Source organism: Nycticebus coucang, chromosome 15 (assembly GCF_027406575.1).
Source record: "Nycticebus coucang isolate mNycCou1 chromosome 15, mNycCou1.pri, whole genome shotgun sequence".
NCBI classification, from domain to species: Eukaryota; Metazoa; Chordata; class Mammalia; order Primates; family Lorisidae; genus Nycticebus; species Nycticebus coucang.
The window spans coordinates 3,517,830-3,538,249 of record NC_069794.1 but is presented as its reverse complement, the minus strand read 5'-3'; the positions used below and the strand labels follow the sequence as shown (position 1 = coordinate 3,538,249).

The 20,420-nt window shown below is 45.7% G+C and overlaps 1 protein-coding gene across 1 annotated transcript; it reads right to left on the bottom strand.

Moving 5' to 3' along the window:
* Positions 1-9,228: 9,228 nt before the first annotated feature.
* On the bottom strand, positions 9,229-9,772 carry LOC128566897 (39S ribosomal protein L18, mitochondrial-like). Its single transcript, XM_053563998.1, has 2 exons — positions 9,317-9,772; positions 9,229-9,260 (listed from the first exon to the last, which is right to left on the bottom strand). The coding sequence occupies exons 1-2, from the start codon at positions 9,762-9,764 to the stop codon at positions 9,229-9,231; spliced, it is 480 nt and encodes a 159-aa protein (XP_053419973.1). The 5' UTR covers positions 9,765-9,772.
* Between the last annotated feature and the right edge of the window lie 10,648 nt (positions 9,773-20,420).

Sequence of the window (20,420 nt, the reverse complement as noted above, 5' to 3'; positions counted from 1 at the left end):
AAATAAGCCCAAGATTGTGAGCATAACCCCTGGACAGCTGCAGCAGGGGCAGTGGCCATTTCTGGGTGGGACGTCCAGGGTGCCCAGATCTGGTCTCCATTGCCGGGTTCTAAGCTCCTTGAGAAAGAGACTTTGTATCATTCATGTTTGAATTCCTGGGGTTCATATTGTGTCTGGGAAATAATGAGTGTGCAAGATATATCTGCTGTTGAGCAGTCTATGAATGAGTATTACAAGAATTTGGTGTTCAAAAAAAAAAGTTTGGAGTCAAACTCAATACCAGCCCCATGTTGGGCTGAAGTTATGTAGCCCCCTCCTGTTTTTGTGCCAAATGGGCGGCTTCAGAGAGACTCGCTTAGTGGGTGAATCTCTCAAGGGCACTGGTTCTATACTATATATAGCTTAGGTAGAAAATACCTGGATTTTGAATTTTTTGATGCAGCTTTTATCAGATGAGAGTCTTTAAACTGCAACTTGAAGCAGAAACAGTTGGGAGGCTGTTTTAACACGGCCCAGGAGTGGTTACAGGAGACCAGCAGCCCTCCTTTCCGCCCATGACCGAAAAGACGGGCTGAACATTTATCCTTCAAAGCCGTAGATTTTCTCCAACACCTCCCTGATAAACATCAAATGATTCACAGACCAGGCTGTCTCTGTTCATTTTATAAGATCTCTTGTGCAGTTAATTCTTCCTATCAGTCACACTCAAAGTCCTGTGGCTTGGGACAGCAGACAGTGTCTAACACATTTCTGTGGCCTTAGCCCCTCAGTAAATGCATGGAGAAGGAAGGGAAAAAGGAAAAAAATGAAGGGAGGAGAGAAAAGAAAAAGAATGGAAATGTGGGATGGAAGGAAGGAATGACCCCTGCCGCTTTAACCAGCAATGCCAGCTCTAAGATTTCTTTCAAGCTAAAACCTTGCCAGCTATCAAATTTCAGAGTGGGGACCATGTTAAAATGCAGAGGACTCCAGCCTTTTCAAGCATCTCCCTGCCAACATTCCTATTCCCTGGGGTTGAGGAAGGGCCCAGGAGACAGGGTGGAGATGGCCAGGGGCAAACACAGGAACTCTGTGGTCAGGAACGTACAGAGCAGACCCCAGACTGCTTTCTGAGAAAACTGATAGCCTTGTATTTAGCTTCCCCTGCGGCCCACCTCTGGTCATACAGCAGTCCCCCTGTTGGGTCTGATTTCAATAAAATACATACTACTTGAAGGACTTAACTCAAGGCATGTTCCAATCTAGATATTTAAAATTTCACCTTTGTACTAAATCAATGGCTAGATAAAATTAACATTTTAATGAAATTATTCCTCAATATGACATCTGATTTTATTTTATTTTTTGAGACAGGGTCTTACTTTGTTGCCCTCAGTGTAGTGCTGTGTCATCATAGCTCACAGCAACCTCAGACTCCCAGGCTCAAGCAATTCTCTTGCTTCAACCTTCCAAGTAGCTGGGACTAATGGCACCCACCACAATGCCTGGATATTTTTGGAGACAAGGTCTTGCTCTGGCTCAGGCTGGTTTCAGACCTGTGAGCTCAGGCAATCCACCCTCCTCAGCTTCCCAGAGTGTGAGGATCACAGGCGTGAGCCACTGCGCCTGGCAATGTCTGATTTTATTAAAGGTTGCTTCAACCTATACACAGATGAATATTACTCATATGTTTGTCGTGGAATTGTGTGATAAGGTGTTGTGTGCACCTTTGCTATCCGGACCTTCTGTGTAAGTCAGGAGCGTGAGGTGAGGAACGTTCTCTTCCGAGGTGTGGCCCGTGGGCCCACCGTCACAGGGTGGAGTTAGGTCTCCTTTCTCGCACCTGCCACAAAGCTGAAAGTTTGGTGTCTAACATTTGCACTTAGCTGCTGTACCCTGCTTTGTTTCCATTTCACTGAAAACTTCATTTGGTGAGAGGACTGTGTTTTTTCTTGTCTTGTTTATATGATAACCCTAACTCCTCCGTTTTGGGGAGAAGAAAGATACGCATTTGTCAGAAGTTTGAAGTGTTGTAATAGACGGCTAAACCACCAGGGCTATGTCATTGTATGTTATTAATATGATCAGTTAAATCATCATTGCTACTATTTACCAAAAAATCCATGTTCACACAGTGCAGTTGTGACCACCTGTCTCTCATCATGTGAGAGGCCCGCCCGCCAGGGCAAGGTCACGGTCTTTCTCTACCTACGTCTGTCATTTTCCTGCAGCTAAAAAAGGAACCCACTCAAGACCGCTTTTGCAGAAATGGAGTGTCAGTCCATCTTAGGGTTCTGACCTTGCCTCTCTTTTAATCTCTGTCTTTCTAAACTGGATTTATTTCCTGCTATGGCTTTTACTGCCTCTCTGCACTGATGGATCTCAATCCAAACTTCCTGCTGCAGAATCTCTTCAAGTTCCAAAACCTATTCGAATCAGGTACCCGCTCTGCTGCTATCGCGAAACTCTTGGATAAATTGGACAAGTCAAGGCCATGGTATTGCATCTGCAGAGTTGCTGTCCTTCAGAAAGACGAGCAAACAGAAGTTAGGATGAGATAATACTTGTGTGCCTTGAAAAGAAAGTTCTACTTTATAATCAAGACGGCCTAGATCTCTATACAAAGATCCTCTGATTATTCCTCTAGTCTCGACAGTTCCTGCCAATAACTTGAAAAATGAGTTCCAAGATCAAATGGGTGTGCAGTCTGGGGCTGCATTAGACCCTGGTTACTGAGGCTCTTTGGCAGGAGCAGAGCCTGCCTGTGTACTCCATCTCAGCTGCTGTTTCTCATGAGATGAACTATGATTTCATGTGGCCCTAAGAAGGGAAGAAAACCTTTGCCAAATAAACAATATGTAAAACTTTCTTCTCATTTCAAATTTCTAAAATGTGCTTATTCTGATGTTTAATATATGTGAGGCATACTGAGCACCTAATAAACTGCATATCTTAAGAGTACAATTTGGTAAGTTTTACCTGTGTGCATGCCCAGGAAGCCATCACTGCAATCAGGGAAGTGAGCCTGTCCACCCCTCCCCACGTCTCCTGGGCCCTTCTGCACAGCCTCCTGACAGCCTTCCTTTCAACCCCCACCTGACCCCTAGAAAATGCTAATTGATTGTCACATAAAATTCCAGTTTTCATTGGCCAGAATTTTATATCATGGTACCACCCTATACAATTGGGTCTAATTTCTTTCACAATGCCCAGTTACCTGGGACCCACCCGTGTTGCCGTGTAGGACAGTGGTTTGTTTATTTCTGCTACTGCTGAATAGTCTCCCACAGACGTATCACAGTAGGTCTCTCCCCTCACTCCTGATGGAATTTGGGGGTGTTCCCAGGTTTTGAATATTGCAAATTAACCTGTAGTGGACACTTTTGTACATGTCCTTGTGCGTGCACCTGTTTTCATGGTTTTTATTTTATGGCTGAATACAGTTTCCCTTGGTAACGTTCTGTGTGCATTTGGAAACTTGTGTGTCCTTTGGTCTATAAATGTCAATTAGGTCAAATTGGTTGGCAATGCAGTTCAAATCTTCCACATCCTTACCAATTTTCTATTCTACTTTCTATCAATTATAGAGAGAGGTATTGAAATATCCGAATCTAACTGTGGATTCTCCTATTTCTCCTTGTGTCTCTATCAGCTCTCGCTTCGTGTGTTTGTAAGCTCTGCTAGGGGCACACACAGTAATGTGACCATGTTCTTGTGACGACGGCTCAATCCCCTTTTCATGACTGTCCTTCTCTTTAATCCCCTAACTGTTCTGTTGACTGTAAGGCTGAGGGATTCCCATTGCCCCAACATGCCTGGGAATAGCAGTTAAGGTCACACCTGGTACCAGGACAGGCAGCTCAGTCACTGCACGGCCTGGCGGTTGATGTCTGGAAGGGGCGCCCTTTCCCAGATGTTAAGATGTTAAATGCCCTTGTGTGTCTTGGCGCTCAGGACACACAGTATAATGCAGTGTTGAGGAAGCTGGCTGACCACACGGAATACTTTTCTTTTTCCTTTCGGAAGTTCTACTTTGTTTTATTTTATTTTTATTTCAGGTTACTTCAAGGGTACAAAGAATTAGGTTACAGTGTTTGCATTTGTTAGGTAGGGTCCGGGTTGGAGTCATGTCCCACCACCAGGAAGTGTGCTGTGTACCCCACACTGTGCCATTACCTGGGAGCTCACCAATCCTCCCCCTCCTCCTTCACCTCTTCTCCCTTCCTCTTCCTCCCTCCCCCTAACTTGAATTAAGTTTTTCTTTTACATGGTGTGTATTAGACACTCTACTGGCTTCATATTAGTATTGAGTACATTGGATACTTGCTTCTCCGTTCTTGTGACACTTTAATAAAAAGAATGTGCTTCAATTCCATCCAGGTTAATACAAAAGACATCAAGTCTCCATCTGTTTTAACGGCTGGATAGTATTCCATGGTGTCACACCTGGTACCACAGCTGGTTAATCCATTCCTGGGGTGGGGGGCACTTAGGTTGTTTCCACAGAGTGGTGATTATGACTTGAGCTGTGATAATGTGCAGATCACTTTTCATGGAAAGCTCCCAGGAATATTCTCTGACAGTCCTTGGGCTGGGCTTGCATAGACAGTTCAGACTCTTAAGCTGTATTGGAGGGCTGTCCGGGGCAGGACTGTGCCTCCCTGTGGGGGACAGGGGGCGGTCCTGGCTCCCCGGCCGCCCCACAGGGAGTGGGTCTTTCTTCCCGTGTGGGCCTCCCAGGCTCTGGGTCCGGTTTCTCAGAGGTTTCTCTACACAGGTGACTCCTGCAGTCTGGACACCTCCGCACAGAGGCTGCGCATTGCACGCTGCAGATGTGCACGGAAAACCAGGTCTCGGGGGCTACCCCACCGCGTCTCCCTCCCAGTCTGTGAGCCAGGCTGGGGCCCCTCGGACACGCCACCCCAGCTGCCCTCCCTCCTTGTCCCTTCCAGCCCCCTACTCCTCTGTCCCCACACCATCCCCCGTGACACCTTTGCTTCTCCCGCTAGAAACCCTCCCTCTGCCTCCCGTGTTCCTCTTCCTTTCAGTGAGCCATGCCGAAAACATGCTTAACTTTAAAAACTGGAAACTTCTGGTGCTAAGCAGCAGAACTCACAGAGTTCCCCCTGCAAAGATCCCTTCCGGCCCAGGCATCGGAGTTACCATGTGCTCCCGGTTCTCGGCTCAGACCTGCGTCTCCGGGCGGGCCTGTGCGCGCCACACGGACATGGCCTCTCCACCCGCGTCTCCAGGTGGGCCTGGGCGCACCGCACCGAAGCGCCAACAGCTGCTCCTTCTCCAGTGCACGTCCACGGAACGCAGTCTCTTCCTTCTTCCTGTCTGCCTCTCACCCAGACCCTTTCCCCGAGGCCTCCTCACGCTCGCCCAGGGGTCGCTACCTGTCTGGGAGGGTCCCTCCTCGGAGTTCCTGCTCCTGCTGCTCGGAGGACCCCTCCTACCGACCCAGGCTGCTCTGGCCGCCCCTGTCCAGTCCTTCCTGCCCTCACTCTCCCTGGAGGAGGTCCCTGCTTGAGGCACACAGCTTGTACTGGGGTTATATTGTTAGCTCTCCATATGTCAGGAGCTGGTATTTACCTTCCCCCTTTGGGGAAGCATTATTTCTGGGAAAACAGCCCGGATTCTCGGCAGAGAGCAACCAGAAGGACCATTGCCCTGTAAACAAAGTCTTATCCGTGCTGTGCCGCGCCCAAACAGCACGTTGGAAGGGCCCGGTGGCCGGGAGCCCTGGCTCCGCCCAGCCAGAGGACTGGCCTCCAGAGGAAGCTGCCAGACCCCGGCTCCAGCCACCTGCTCTCTGGAACACGGTCGCGCAGCAGCGAGAAGCAAAGCAGTGGCTGCCTGGGCTTGCGCTGGTGAATCACAGCAAAATTCCAAGCCGCGAAGTAACTTGGAAACTCAGTGAGTGAGAAGACTGAGTAGTAGTCTGATACCCTGTCTCTTTAATAATGGCCAGGCCTACAAATGGGAGACAAATGGAACAAGCATTTTGTAAATCAAAAAAATTGTATCAAAGAACAGAATTTATGCTTTCACATTATCTCTGTTGTTGTCAGTCTAGTCAAATATTGGTCTGTCTCACTTTTGGAAGTAAATGGGAATTAACATGGAGCTTCATTTACGGATTTCTAAAACAAAGTCATCATCATTTTTTATGTATTGTACAAAACCAGGGAATGTTTGTTTATGTTTGAGACAGAGTCTTGCTCTGCCACCCTAAATAGGTGCCCTGGTGTCGTAACTCACAGCAATGTGAAACTCCTGGGTTCAAGAAGTCCTCTTGCCTGAGACTCCCAGGAGGGACTACACAATGCTCAGCTAATTTTTCTATTTTTTTTTTTTTAAGTAGACATGGGGTCTTATTCTTGCTCAGGCCAGTCTCGAACTCCTGAGCGCAAGCAATTCTCGGCCCCCCAGGGTGCTAGGATGACGGGCATGAGTCACTGCAACCAGCCCAGGGAACTGTTATTAATCTACTTATTTTAAAACTCAGGAAATAATTTGCCTAAAGTTTATGGTGATATTTTTATTTTGCTTGAGAAAGTCCTTTAAACATTTAAAAAGTCAGCCTGTTTCTTACAAAATGGACAAATACTTCCAAGTATTGTGTAGATACAAATAGAAACCTCCACTCTATGGGCTGAATTCATTCCCAGGTCATATTGTTAAGGATAAATTTTACATTGTTTTATAGTAGTCTAAAAAAGTATGTCTACACCCTAAATTGTCATATAAATTTTATTCAGATGTCTACTTTTTTTTCAAATAGATACAGTAATGTTCTGAGAAAACATATTTTAATGTATTACTTCAAATAAGGTCTGTGGATTTTTGAAATTTAATGTAGCTTGCATTCCCATTCAAAAAAGTAATAGCATCTTTCAGTAAAGGAAGTAATACAATTCAGAGGATTTCTTTCAGCGACATGATTTTTATTAGTAATTCATAATGCCTTAAGAATTACCAAAAAAGTCATTATGCCTCATCATTTACATTAATTCTTGCTTAGCCAAACTCAAAAATCATTTTGAGCCTTTTTATACATTAAGAATTATGTTCCATTTATTAAATTTATGCTAGAATTAACAAAAGCTGTTTACTTGGAGGCTTAAGCAGTGCATAATGTGTTTGGTGTGTTGAGTAAGTTTTTTTATCTTCGCCTTTGAGTTGTTGAGGGAGAGAACACCCTCATCATCTGCTCTGACTCCTTCCCGGGAACTGAGAGTTAATTTCTATTTTTCCATTGGCCATCTGTGCCCAGTCTCCAACATAGATGTTTTCAAAAACAGTTTCTGCTCCAACCAAACAAGAGTTTATGATTCACTTTCAGAGTTTGTTCTTTCCACTAACTTGTTTGTTCAGAAAGACAGATTTCTGAGACTCACACACACAGCAGGATCTTGGTGCCTCCGTTTTTACAGATGACACATCCTTTGGCTCATAAAACATGCATTAGAGAGGAGTGAAGAAAACATGATGATCTCGTGACCACTTTTTCCCAAAGATGCACCATCCTCTGCCCAGGACAAGCACAGGCATATAAACTTCCGCGAGGAGCAGAGGCTATCAACATCACCCCACCTGGGGAGGCCAGGGTGCCTCTCTCTCTGGGGTTCTTCTGCTGGGCCTGAGGACATGTCAGCATTTCTGTATGTTTATCCAAATGTGTGCTTGTGCCCTTTTTTCCCCTGACCTGCCGTGAGCCCGGACTCTTCCAGATTGCTCCACCCCTACTCTGGATCTGGACTCGGAACCGAGAAATGAAATCTTCATTTTGCTTTGTTTTTTGTTTGTTTGTTTGTTTTGTTTTTAAGACAGAGTCTCAAGCTGTCACTCTGGGTAGAGTGCTGCGGCATCATAGCTCACAGAAACCTCAAACTCGTAGGCTAAAGCAATCCTCTTGCCTCAATTTTTCTATTATTAATAGAGATGGGGTGTTGCTCTTGCTCAAACTCATGAACGCAAGCAACCCACCCAGCTCGTCCTCCCAGAGGGCTAGGATTACAGGTGTGAGCCGCAGCACCCAGCCTCATTTTGCTGTTTTTTTTTTGTTTGTTTGTTTTGTGTGTGTGTGTGTGTGTGTGTTTTTAATTAAATCATAGCTGTGTAAATTAATGCAATCATGGGGCACCATACACTGGTTTTATAGACTGTTTGACACATTTTCATCACACTGGTTAACATAACTTTCCTGGCATTTTCTTAGTTATTGTGTTATGACATTTACATTCTACATTTACTAAGTTTAACATATACCTTTGTAAGATGCACCACAGATGTAACCCTACCAATCACCCTCCCTCTGCCCACCACTTCCCTCCTGTCCCTTTCCCCCTTCCCCTATTCTATGGTTATAACTGGGTTATAGCTTTCATGTGAAAGCCATAAATTAGTTTCATAGTAGGGCTGAGTACATTGGATACTTTTTCTTCCATTCTTGAGATACTTTACTAAGAAGAATATGTTCCAGCTCCATCCATGTAAACATGAAAGATGTAAAGTCTCCATCTTTCTTTAAGGCTGCATAATAGTCCATGGTGTACATATACCACAATTTATTAATCCATTCAAGGGTCGATGGGCACTTGGGCTTTTTCCATGACTTAGCAATTATGAATTGGGCTGCAATAAACATTCTGGTACAAATATCTTTGTTATGATGTGATTTTTGGTCTTCTAGGTATATGCCTAGTAGAGGAACTATAGGATTGAATGGCAGATCTATTTTTAGATCTCTAAGTGTTCTCCAAACATCTTTCCAAAAGGAAGGTATTAATTTGCATTCCCAACAGCAGTGTAGAAGTGTTCCTTTTATCCACATCCACGCCAGCATCTCTGGTCCTGGGATTTTGTGATATGGGCTAATAATAATGATATCTCAAAGCAGGCTTTTTTTTTTTTTAAGAGTTCATTATAAGCCTTTATTTTGCAACTTATTATAATTTGTTACTGCTTTTCATAGATGCTTCTCTCATGTCCAAAAGAGGGGAAGCATTTAAACCTTGATTTAAAAAAATACATACAAGGGGAAGGGGTTATGATTGTAACTATAAATATTATCCCACTGTGATGTTATTGCTATAAACTGCCAAGTTGGTTGTCTTCTGGATGCTCTTTTGGTGGCTATCACAGCTGATTAAGTTTCATCACATTCAAAACAATGCTTCTAATTTATTCATAGATTCTCCAAGGCTCCCATAGAACCACACCACCTTCTTTGGCACTCTTTAGTCATCTTATTGAGTCTGAAGCTGCTTCCCAAGAGGTCAGCTGGTAGCCCATGCACTTGATTCCTGCCTCTAAGCATCTCTGGGCCAAGGGGTCGGCTGGTAGACCATGCAGTTGATTCCTGCCTCTAAGCATCTCTCTGCTAACACTCGTCCTGCACCCTCACAAGCCACCACATTTCTGGTACTGAAAAGGTGATTTTTAATAGCCCATTCATGAGTGGACACCGAAACCTCAACCTGACCACTCTGACGCTCAACAAATGCTTCTATATGATATTGAGTCCTTGTAACTCGCAACCTGTGCCAGAATTCATGAGAGGGCCACGCTGTTCTCCAGCCCCGCTCCTTCCTGGCTACAACTAAGAGCTCCAGATTCCGGGGGTTCTGGTCGGTGAACTCTGGGGCAACAGCTTCATTCTCCTGAGGTTCCACTTCAGGTTTCACTGTCGGCTTGGAACTTGTTGAGAGGGCTGCCAACCTATCCTCGGGGCTCCTGCAAATCGACAACAACTTGCAGAACTGCGAGTGAAGCGCCATCGCTGGACGATCTCAGACAGAGTCACCTCCTTTTCAAAATTTTGCTGTTTTGAATGGTAAATTAATTCTAACTATGAGAGAAGTTCCTCCTACATTTCCAAATGTGGGGAGAAAAGGAAAGCACACTGCAACCCGCAGGGCACGGCAGGGAGGACCCTGCATTCTAAGCAGCGGGGAGACCGTATACATAGTTCCACTTTCTAAGGAGTAAAGGCCCAGACTGAATCTCTTCGAGAACTTGACAAGGTGAGACCTACGTATAATTTTCCCCCGAAGGTGTCTACAAATAAGTTTATTCCAAGGAGCTATTTTGTTTTAATGCACAGACACACATACGGAGGTAGGAGGATGAAAAGAGAGAGAGAACGAAGGGATGAGAGAGGAAGAGAGGAATCTACTGAAATGTGAGAACTGGGTGGTAAATGGAGGACACTAGCTCTAAAACTCCAGTGTGTAACATGCCAGGAAAGCTTCATCTAGATTTTAAAACAAGCTCCTTGGCCCCCACCTCACACATGGTGTCTTGGCGGAGCTGGGTGGCATCCTGGAACTGGTACACGCTAGGAAATTTTACCACATTAGTTAATTTTCAGGTCAGTGAAACTGATTTGAAATTTTGTTTTTACATAAAATCCATATGGGAAACTTTAAAAAATAAGGACTCACAATATTTAATGAAGTCCAGGCCTTATAAAATCTTCCTCAGTGACTTTTTACCCAGCTGGGGTCGGGAGCTGTTATCTGAAGGGTATCAACTTCAGGTCCCAAAAAGTCAGGTTGGTAATCGGTCTCACCTATTGTAGTCATAGCTCCAGCACCCAGCTGTAGGACGCTGAGCAAATGTAAACCTCTCTGGGCTTCTGCAGCCTCCTCTGTAAATTATGGACTGGAACACTGGGTTCCCAGACTTGGCTGCATATCACCATCATCTGGGGAGGTTTTAAGCCATATCACTCCCCATTGTATTTGAACTGAAATCTTTGGCAATGAAATAAGGCATCAGTGTTTTGCGAAGCTTCCCAGGTGATTTTAATGTATGGTCATACTTAACCTGTGGACTGGAGGATTAAGTGAGATAATATCATCATGAGTATTCTACAGCCAAGAATGGAAACGGTCCCTGGTGGTGGGAAGGACTATTCTAGTGTTTCCCAGGCAGTGTCTTTTTATATCCTCAGCACCCCCACGAGGAAGACTGTATGCCTTTGTGGAGCTTCTCCCTCAGTTACCAGTTGCTGGGTGAGCTTTCTCTTCCCCAGTGTAGGCAGAAAAAGAGACAATGAGTTTCGGAGGGCGTGTGCCCTGGTCCTGTGTGTGTCAGAGGAGAGCGTGTGCCCTGGTCCTGTGTGTGTCAGAGGAGAGCGTGTGCCCTGGTCCTGTGTGTGTCAGAGGAGGGTGTGTGCCCTGGTCCTGTGTGTGTCAGAGGAGGGCGTGTGCCCTGGTCCTGTGTGTGTCAGAGGAGGGCGTGTGCCCTGGTCCTGTGTGTGTCAGAGGAGAGCGTGTGCCCTGGTCCTGTGTGTGTCAGAGGAGGGCGTGTGCCCTGGTCCTGTGTATGTCAGAGGAGGGCGTGTGCCCTGGTGCTGTGTGTGTCAGAGGAGGGCGTGTGCCCTGGTCCTGTGGCTGCAGTGCGCAGTAGCTGCTGCAGTTGAGCTGTGGGCCCCCAGCACACCTGGCAGGTTCAGAGACACGTCCAAGGGGAACAGACACTCGGGAGGGAAACACACCAAAGGTGTCCTGAGTCTGTGATAAAAGAAGAGAAAGTAAAAAGATTCTATTTGATCTCAATTAGCAAAAGCTTGGGTGAGACCTGTTGCCATTCTCAAAGGTCTTGGGTTGAGGGGCAGTGAGAAGTTAGGAGCATCTTCAGCTCTCCTGAGGGGGCAGTGAGAAGTTAGGAGCATCTTCAGCTCTCCTGAGGGGGCAGTGAGAAGTTAGGAGCATCTTCAGCTCTCCTGAGGGGCAGTGAGAAGTTAGGAGCATCTCCAGCTCTCCTGAGGGGCAGTGAGAAGTTAGGAGCATCTTCAGCTCTCCTGAGGGGGCAGTGAGAAGTTAAGAGCATCTTCAGCTCTCCTGAGGGGCAGTGAGAAGTTAGGAGCATCTTCAGGGGCAGTGAGAAGTTAGGAGCATCTTCAGTTCTCCTGGGGGGCAATGAGAAGTTAGGAGCATCTTCAGCTCTCCTGAGGGGCAGTGAGAAGTTAGGAGCATCTTCAGCTCTCCTGGGGGGGCAGTGAGAAGTTAGGAGCATCTTCAGTTCTCCTGGGGGGCAGTGAGAAGTTAGGAGCATCTTCAGTTCTCCTGGGGGGCAGTGAGAAGTTAGGAGCATCTTCAGCTCTCCTGAGGGGGCAGTGAGAAGTTAGGAGCATCTTCAGCTCTCCTGAGGGGGCAGTGAGAAGTTAGGAGCATCTTCAGCTCTCCTGAGGGGGCAGTGAGAAGTTAGGAGCATCTTCAGCTCTCCTGAGGGGCAGTGAGAAGTTAGGAGCATCTTCAGCTCTCCTGAGGGGCAGTGAGAAGTTAGGAGCATCTTCAGCTCTCCTGAGGGGGCAGTGAGAAGTTAGGAGCATCTTCAGCTCTCCTGAGGGGGCAGTGAGAAGTTAGGAGCATCTTCAGCTCTCCTGAGGGGCAGTGAGAAGTTAGGAGCATCTTCAGTTCTCCTCTTGTCCTTCCTGTTTGCACACCATTTTCTCTTCCTGGTAGGAACCCTCATGGTCTCAGTCTTTCCATGTAGGGACTGGGCATCCTTTGGCTTCCATCTGGCCTGAGTCAGTTCACATCAGATACACACAACCTCACAGCACCCAAGTTTTGGAAAGCCTTTAAAGTCCATATGAGCTGTAAGAATTCCTCCCACTACAGTGACCTATTAAAACAAAGACTGGTAAGCTCTCACCTCAAGTGCACGATGTAGGATGTACAGCACACCTCCTGGGTTAAGGGCTCAGCCACAGCTGGAACTTCACCTTAGAAATGCAAACAATGTAATCTAATCATTTGTACCCTCATATCAATCTGAAATTTTTTTTTTTTATTGTTGGGGATTCATTGAGGTACAAGAAACAAGGTTACACTGATTGCATCTGTTAGGTAAAGTCCCTATTACAATCTGAAATTTTAAAGAATGAATAATTCGATTAAAAATAGGTAAATGACATGAATAGACATCTCTCAGAGGAAAACATACAAACACTCAACAAATATACAGAATAGTGTTCAACATCACTAGTCACCAGGGAAATGCAAATTAACACCCCAGTTACAATGGCTATTATCAAAAAACACTCACAAAAAGAAAATACCAAAGGAATCAAAAAGGGGGGGGATTTTCATATGGTAGGAATGTACAGCTGCTGAAAGGGGACCACCGTGTGGCCAGCAGTGCCGCCTCTGGCTCTAGCCTGTGGAAGAGATGTCTACACAGCAAGTTTACGCGTCACAGCAACAATATGAAAGCAGCTCAGGGGCAACGGCATGCAGATAAATGGGTAAGGACAGTGAGATGCTGTCAGGGACAGTGACATGGCCAAGCCTGGAAGGCATTGTGTTAAGTGAACACCGAATATTCTCACTCACAGGTAGAAGCTAAGAATTTGATCTCCTGAAGTAGAGAGTGGTGACTACAGGCTGGGAAAGGGAGCGCGCGGAGCATAGAGAGAGGCTTGCTGGAGGACACACAATTTGACTGAATAGGGGGATCCCTTCATAGAGGTCCACGAACATAGCGCTACTGTGCGACTGTAGGTGACAAAAGCTTATGTATTAAAGGTATTTTTAAGTAGCTGGAAGACTGAACTGTGAATGTTCTTAAAGAATGCTTGAAGCGATGGATTTGCTAATTCCCCTGATTTGCTCATTACACATTGTGCATGTATCAGAAGATTGCATATTTTGTAAATATGTATGATTGGATATAATATTATGCAGCCTTAAGAAAGATGGAGACTTTACCTCTTTCATGTTTACATGGATGGGGCTGGAACATATTCTTCTTAGCAAAGTATCTCAGGAATGGAAGAAAATGTATCCAATGTACTCAGCCCTACTATGAAGTTGAATTATAGCTTTCACATGAAGGCTATAACCCAATTATAGCACAAGACTATGAGGAAAGGGCCAAGGAAGGGGAAGCGAGGGGAGAGGTTAGGGTGGAGGGAGGGTAAAGGGCGGGGCCACACCTGTGGTGCATCTTAGAATGGGCACAGGCGAAACTTACTAAAGGCAGAATACAAATGTCTACATACAATAACTAAGAAAATGCCATGAAGGCTACGTTGAACAGTTTGATGAGAATACTTCAGATTGTATATGAAACCAGCATATTGTACCCCTTGATTGCACTAATGTACACAGCTGTGATTTAACAATAAAAAAAGAAAGAAAGAAAATAATTTTAAAATTAAAAAAATTTAAAAGACATCCTTTCTGTGTTTTTTCTACAAAAAGCAAGCAATTTTATGATTGCTCCTTATGATAATAATTGAATAACAAACGGCTGTTAGAAGATTATTCCTTTCCTGAAGAATCAGAACAGTGATGATGAAACAGGGCCAGTAATCTTACTTTAATGAAATGGGGAGTCTAATTCACTACATTTGTAAAGATGTCAAATTAGGGAAAGCAATAAAATGTGCTTCCCTATCAATAAAGTGCAATTCTTTATAAAGAATTCTTTATATTCTTACTATGTAAAGCCGTGAGCCAGGCCCCCTAAAGAAAACAGCTTTTTGTGTGATTTAGTTTTTCACAAACATCCTTCAGTCTCCTTCACATGCGATTGGTGAGTAAACAAATCTGTTTATGGAAAATCTGTTCATTACACCATCAGATTGTGTTTATGGGATTGTTAGTGGTCAAAAAAACAATTTGCACTGCAGATATAGGTTTGTGGGAAATTAGTGGAATGGATAAAAGTGGGGAATTAATGCAAAGTAAGTGGGGTGCTCAAGCCCCACTTTCTAGTAATCTTTTCAAAACTGTATTTCATCCAGAAAGCTTTTTATTTTAAAACCAATTTAAAAAGTCAATAATCATTAAATATGCAGAGACATTTGTGCGCTTCCTGCTCCGTCGTATTTTATTTGACAGGCTTCCAGATTAGGCTTTTAGTGTTTTTTGTTGTGTGTTTGTTGCGTCCAGAGGGAACCGGTGATGTTGAAATCCATCACCCTGGCTTCCTGAAGAACAGTGCTTTCCTGCCTTCTGTGGACAGCCTCTGTGACACCACAATCAAAACCAGTCCCATTTCTTCTTTGGCCCTTCAGGAACTGAACGTAAACAAGCTCCTGGCGGCCGGTGTTTTCAGATTGCAGACTCCTACCCTTGCTGCCCTGGGACTTCCGACCATCTGGCCCTGCCCTCCAGCTCATCTGCCCTTCCCAGGACCACCCTTTTCTGTTCCTGGAGCCCCATGCCTGGCCACAGTTTCCCTCACCGCTTTCTCTGAACAGATTCCTTTTTCCACCTGCCACCTTGATGTTTTGACAACCAGTCAACGGCCCCACTTTCCCTGTGCTCCTTCCTTGAGGCCCACCTACTCCTGTGCTTGAGAGGCCTGGCTTTCCGCTTGGCAAGGTGACCCCGTTTTAAGGGTACGGCCTGAGGAAGCTGGGCGTGACCTCACTCTGGCCAGCACATTACTGGGTACAGAATATGACTTCTTGGTATTTGGCCTCCGGAGTCACTCATTCATTACACAAGGTCTTTATCTTTGTGCACATCCTGGAACAATACTCTTACATAAATACTCTTGGAGGCCTTTCACGCGGCAGTTATTTACTTAGCATTTCCATGATCTCAGTGGAACACAGAAAGGGAGGGGGTAGAAGGCTTAGCAAACAATCGTTTGCCACCATCTACGCACAAGGGGAAAACTGTGCGGGACATTACTTTGTTTTATGAGGAAGACACGTCACAGCCTTGACATAGGCCATCTGTGCGCAGACGGGAGTCACTTAGAAAATTCCATTTGGCAAAGCACACTAGATAACCCCTATCTCAAAAGAACAGAGGCAGTGTGGGTTTGGTGTCAGACCTGGTTTCATTTCCCCATCGTGTCCCCTTGGCCTTGAGGTCTTTATGGATCTCAGAGATACAAGCGAGCCTCCCACCTGCTCCTTTGTGTGACTTGGTATTCAGAAAGAGATGCTGCAACCTGGGCACTAAGGTCTGGAAACCCAAGGAAAGAAATGTAGAGCCATGCTTTAAAATGACCATTCTGACACTGCTGGTCCGTGTTATCAGCATCATTATCATCACACATGATTGTTAGATTTAAAAAAAAAAAAAAAAACCTGATAAGATTAAACGGTCTGTAAAGCTAGTGAATGATGCCCCATGATCATATCAATGTACACAGCTATGATTTAATAAAAAAAAAAATTAAAAAAAACAAGTTTCTGAGAGGTTAAGGCCACAAATAAAAATGCATTGAGTGATTAGAATTTGTTGCAGACCCGCCCCCTTTGTGGCCCTGCCTGCCCATCTGAATATGTCTCCCTCCCACTTGTCCTTTCTACGAGCAACGACCACAAAGGTCTGCCCTCAACAAATAAATTTGCCCTTAGATTCCCATGAACACCTGCCAAAAGGAAAAATAAAAGAGGAAGAGGATATAAGATTTCTCAAGGTTCACTGTGTTTATTCCTACTTACGCCAAACTGACTCCATTCAGGTCCAAAGACAGTGTGTGTTTATGTTTATGACGATAGCCAGAGGCAGGCTAACCCCGAGGGCCGCTGGCTGCCTTCCCAGGGGCCCGGGGAGGGGAATCTATCTCCCATTTCATTTATAAAAAGTCGGGAGGATCCAGGCACTGGCTTCCTCCTGCATGTTTCTGGACTGGCCCATGCCTGTCACAGGAAGGAGAAAACCACGGAGGGCAGCAGGGACTGGGCTTCTCAAAATCTGACGGAGAATGGGGCAGGGACACAGGCCCACCCTGAGCTGCTGGCACGAGCCCTTTCTCTTCACACACTCCGCGCAGTTGTCTTTTAAAAATGCAAACACAGAGCAGCGCCTGTGGCTCGAGGAGTAGGGCGCCGGTCCCATATGCCGGAGGTGGTGGGCTCAAACCCAGCCCTGGCCAAAAAAAGAAAACTGCAAACACAAGAGCTCATGTGCTTTCAACCTAATTCACGATGGAGTGTGATTGCCCAGTAGACGAGGCTTTTACTCCAGTTGTCCTTCCTGTGTTCAAAACATGCTTGGAACTCATCTTTCAGAATCTTCCTTTGGAAAGCGTAGCACTCTTTTAGATCTTGAATGAATGAAATCATCAAACTTTTAGGGTGGGTGTGGATTTTGGATGCAGGTAAATATCTTGATGCCACTTTGGTAAAAGTGTTCATTTTTGAGGCTAAACACTATTTCTCTATACAGCTAAAGAAAGTGTAATTATAAAGTAATGCGATTTTCTAGCCATGGCTGTGAAAATGACTTTGAACAGAGGGAGGTTTTAGTGACAGCAGCATTCTCAGGGATAACCTTTGGATGGGGCCAAAGCCAGCACCTTTCCTCTGTGGTTGTACATTTTACACAATGACGATGCTTATTCTTTCTACAATAGACAGCAATGAAAAAAGCACACTCCTCCCACCGCCACTGCCAAGTTCACAGTACACAGAGAGACTGTATGAGGCTACAGAGGAAAGGAAACACAGTCATGCCCAGGTAGAACAGTCTCCTAAGGCTCTGAGACCCCAACAAGGACAGGGCGGCACCCAGAAGCGTCTCTCCCCAGAGCGCCCTCGTCCCACACGTTTGGAATGTCCAGTGGATTCATGCACCCCTGGGGCTACTGCTGGTGCACATCTGGTGTGGTGATTACTTAGCAACATGTACACCAGGATGTCACTGGAACCACTGCCTGCAGGAGAGGGGAATTGTGTCAATAAATCATGGTAACAATTAATTCAAGTAATAAATGACTTTATGCCTGAGTATTATATTATTGATATTTAAATCTGCTTGATGTCTGCTACATTGAGATTTTTCTTTATAATCCTGTTGCGATACAATTGTCAGGGTTTGTTTGAAATATTGAAGGGGGCCTCACAGACGTTATTCAAATATGCAGTGACGATTTACCATGGGGCTTCCCAGGGAAGACAGATGCCTTGCGGAGCAGCAAGCAGAGTACATACAGAAACAGAGCCCCACAGAAATCCTGCTCTTGTGCAACCATAAGAGAGAAACAAACTTACGTTGTGTGAAATTTGATGGAGGCATCGAGAGAGACCACGGTGAGATCTTTGAGCTTGCTGTTTAAGCCAGCATGGAAATGGGTAAGAAGTCGTTGCCTCGAATGTGGCTGGAAGCCAATAAAGGTGTAGGGATAGATAAAAATTTAGAAACCAATGAAGTGATGGAAAGATACGATCTAGCCTATTCCATCACTAGATAAAAGAATCAATTTAAATTAGTACAATGCCATGAAGTACTTTCTATCAACTACAAAGGTGAGCGAGAAAATTGTCAAAATGGGGCTGAAGTGTTATCTCCCCTAAGCAAAGCTCTGAACTCTGGTGACGGCTCCACCTGTAACGGATAATAGAGCCAAGCTGTAGATGTCTGTGTGTCTAGGCTGCGGGAGCATGGGGTCTGCACTCTGTGGGTGTCAGCAGGCCAACACCTATCTAAAAGAAAGATAAGCTAGGAGTTTCACTTAAAAAGCCAGATTGACGGCTCTCACAGAATGCACTGGAATTTGGGGGTGGAGAAAGAATCTTCCCTCCGATTTGAAAAACAAGCTTTTTACTCACATTGTCTATTTTCCCATTGACATGAAAATTATCTAAGAAAATCAGAAGAGATCCCAGGGGCATGTTGCTTTCCAACTGGAAGCTTTGCCTTCCCTTCCCGTTTTGTGTGTGTGTGTGTAGTGTGTGTGCACGTGTGTGGGGGTGGCATGTGCCCACGAGAACGCTCTCCTACAAAGACCTTCTGTGGGAGGAGAATTGAGAGCAGCGCCCTCCTCACTGAGACCAGCCTCTCGTCTGGAGCGTGAAGGCTCTTCTTGTGAGGGGCGGCCTCTTCAGCAGCAGGTATCCTGTCCTCCACGTGATCATTACTCCCGGGAAGAGTAGAGTAATTGGAAGAATAATGTCCACACTTGGCTCATTGAGATTTTAGAATCTGCCTAAGGCTGTTGCAGAGAGAACTCTGCACGTTCAGGTTACACGAAGCTCTGTGTGCCAAACTTACGTGGAAAGGCAAATTATACTCGATACATGTGAGTTATTTAGTGTGCAAAGTGCTGTAAAAGCTGAGTGTACATTTGCCTGTTATGTCACACACTTCCTGAAACCTCACATGCACTTTCACCTCCAGTTCACCTCTGCACTGCCAGGGGTCGTCACTCATTTCACCTCCAGTTCACCTCTGACCTCCAGAGGCCATCACCCATTTCACCTCCAGTTCACCTCTGACCTCCAGGGGTCATCACCCATTTCACCTCCAGTTCACCTCTGACCTCCAGAGGCCATCACCCATTTCACCTCCAGTTCACCTCTGACCTCCAGGGGTCATCACCCATTTCACCTCCAGTTCACCTCTGACCTCAGGGGTCATCACTCATTTCCTAGTATACCTAGGACACCCCAGGAAAGACATGCAGGGAGGGTATCATCCTCTGCCCAGCTAGTGAAATACCTTTAAGGTAGCTAGGAAGGTGGGTTAGGAGACACGATAGTTAATTTTATGCCTCAACTTGACTGGGCCATGGGGTGCCCAGATAGTTGGTCATATATCACTCTGGGCGTTTCTGAGGATGTTTCACATCTGGGGAGAAGACTGATTAAACAAGATGGTCCCCAGTGCAGGTGGGCCTCTTCCAACCCACTGAGGGCCTGGATAGAACAAAAGGCTGAGTGACAGGGGGCTTCACCTCCCTGGCCGCTGAGCTGGGACATCAGCCATCAGCCATTTCCAGACCAGGACTAAAGTGCCATCTCCTCCTGAGTCTGCAGCCCACCAGCTGCCACACTGGACTGTACCCCACTGGCTTCCCCGGCTCTCAGGCCTTCAGATGTTGGCAGGAGCCACACACCAGCCTCCTGGGTCTCCAGCTGCTCCACTGCAAAACTTGGGGCTTCCCAGCACTCATATTGCATGAGCTAATTCCTTATGGTAAATACCAAGTGACTGAGTGTGTGTGTGCATCCCCAGTCGGGTCTGTTTCCATGAAGAAGCCTGACTAACGCAGCAGGGGCGGGCCAGTAGGGAGATACACCTTGCCCGATTATTTAGCATTGCCATGTCTCTGTTTCCTTACCTAGAAGATGAGAAAAATAAGCTAAACCGTCAAACTATTTTGATGCTTTCAGGAGATAATACTTGCCTTGTTAGGAACTCCTCACAGTCTTAGGTACTGGGAGAACCAGACCAGTGATCCCCCCTCTACCTTCCCACAGTACAGAGCATTCATCAGCACAAAGTGTCCATCTCTCTGTTCCAGAATGGACCCAACACTGGCAGCGGGACAACTCTCAGTCCACGTTGAGGTGGATTGGTTCCGGGACCTACATACGAAAGTCTCCTACATACAATGCTGTAGTGTTTGCATACAACATATGTACGTTCTCTTGAATACTTTAAATTACCTATCAATTGCTTATAATACCTAATAGAATATAAAAATAAGTAGTTGTTACAGTGTATGTTTAT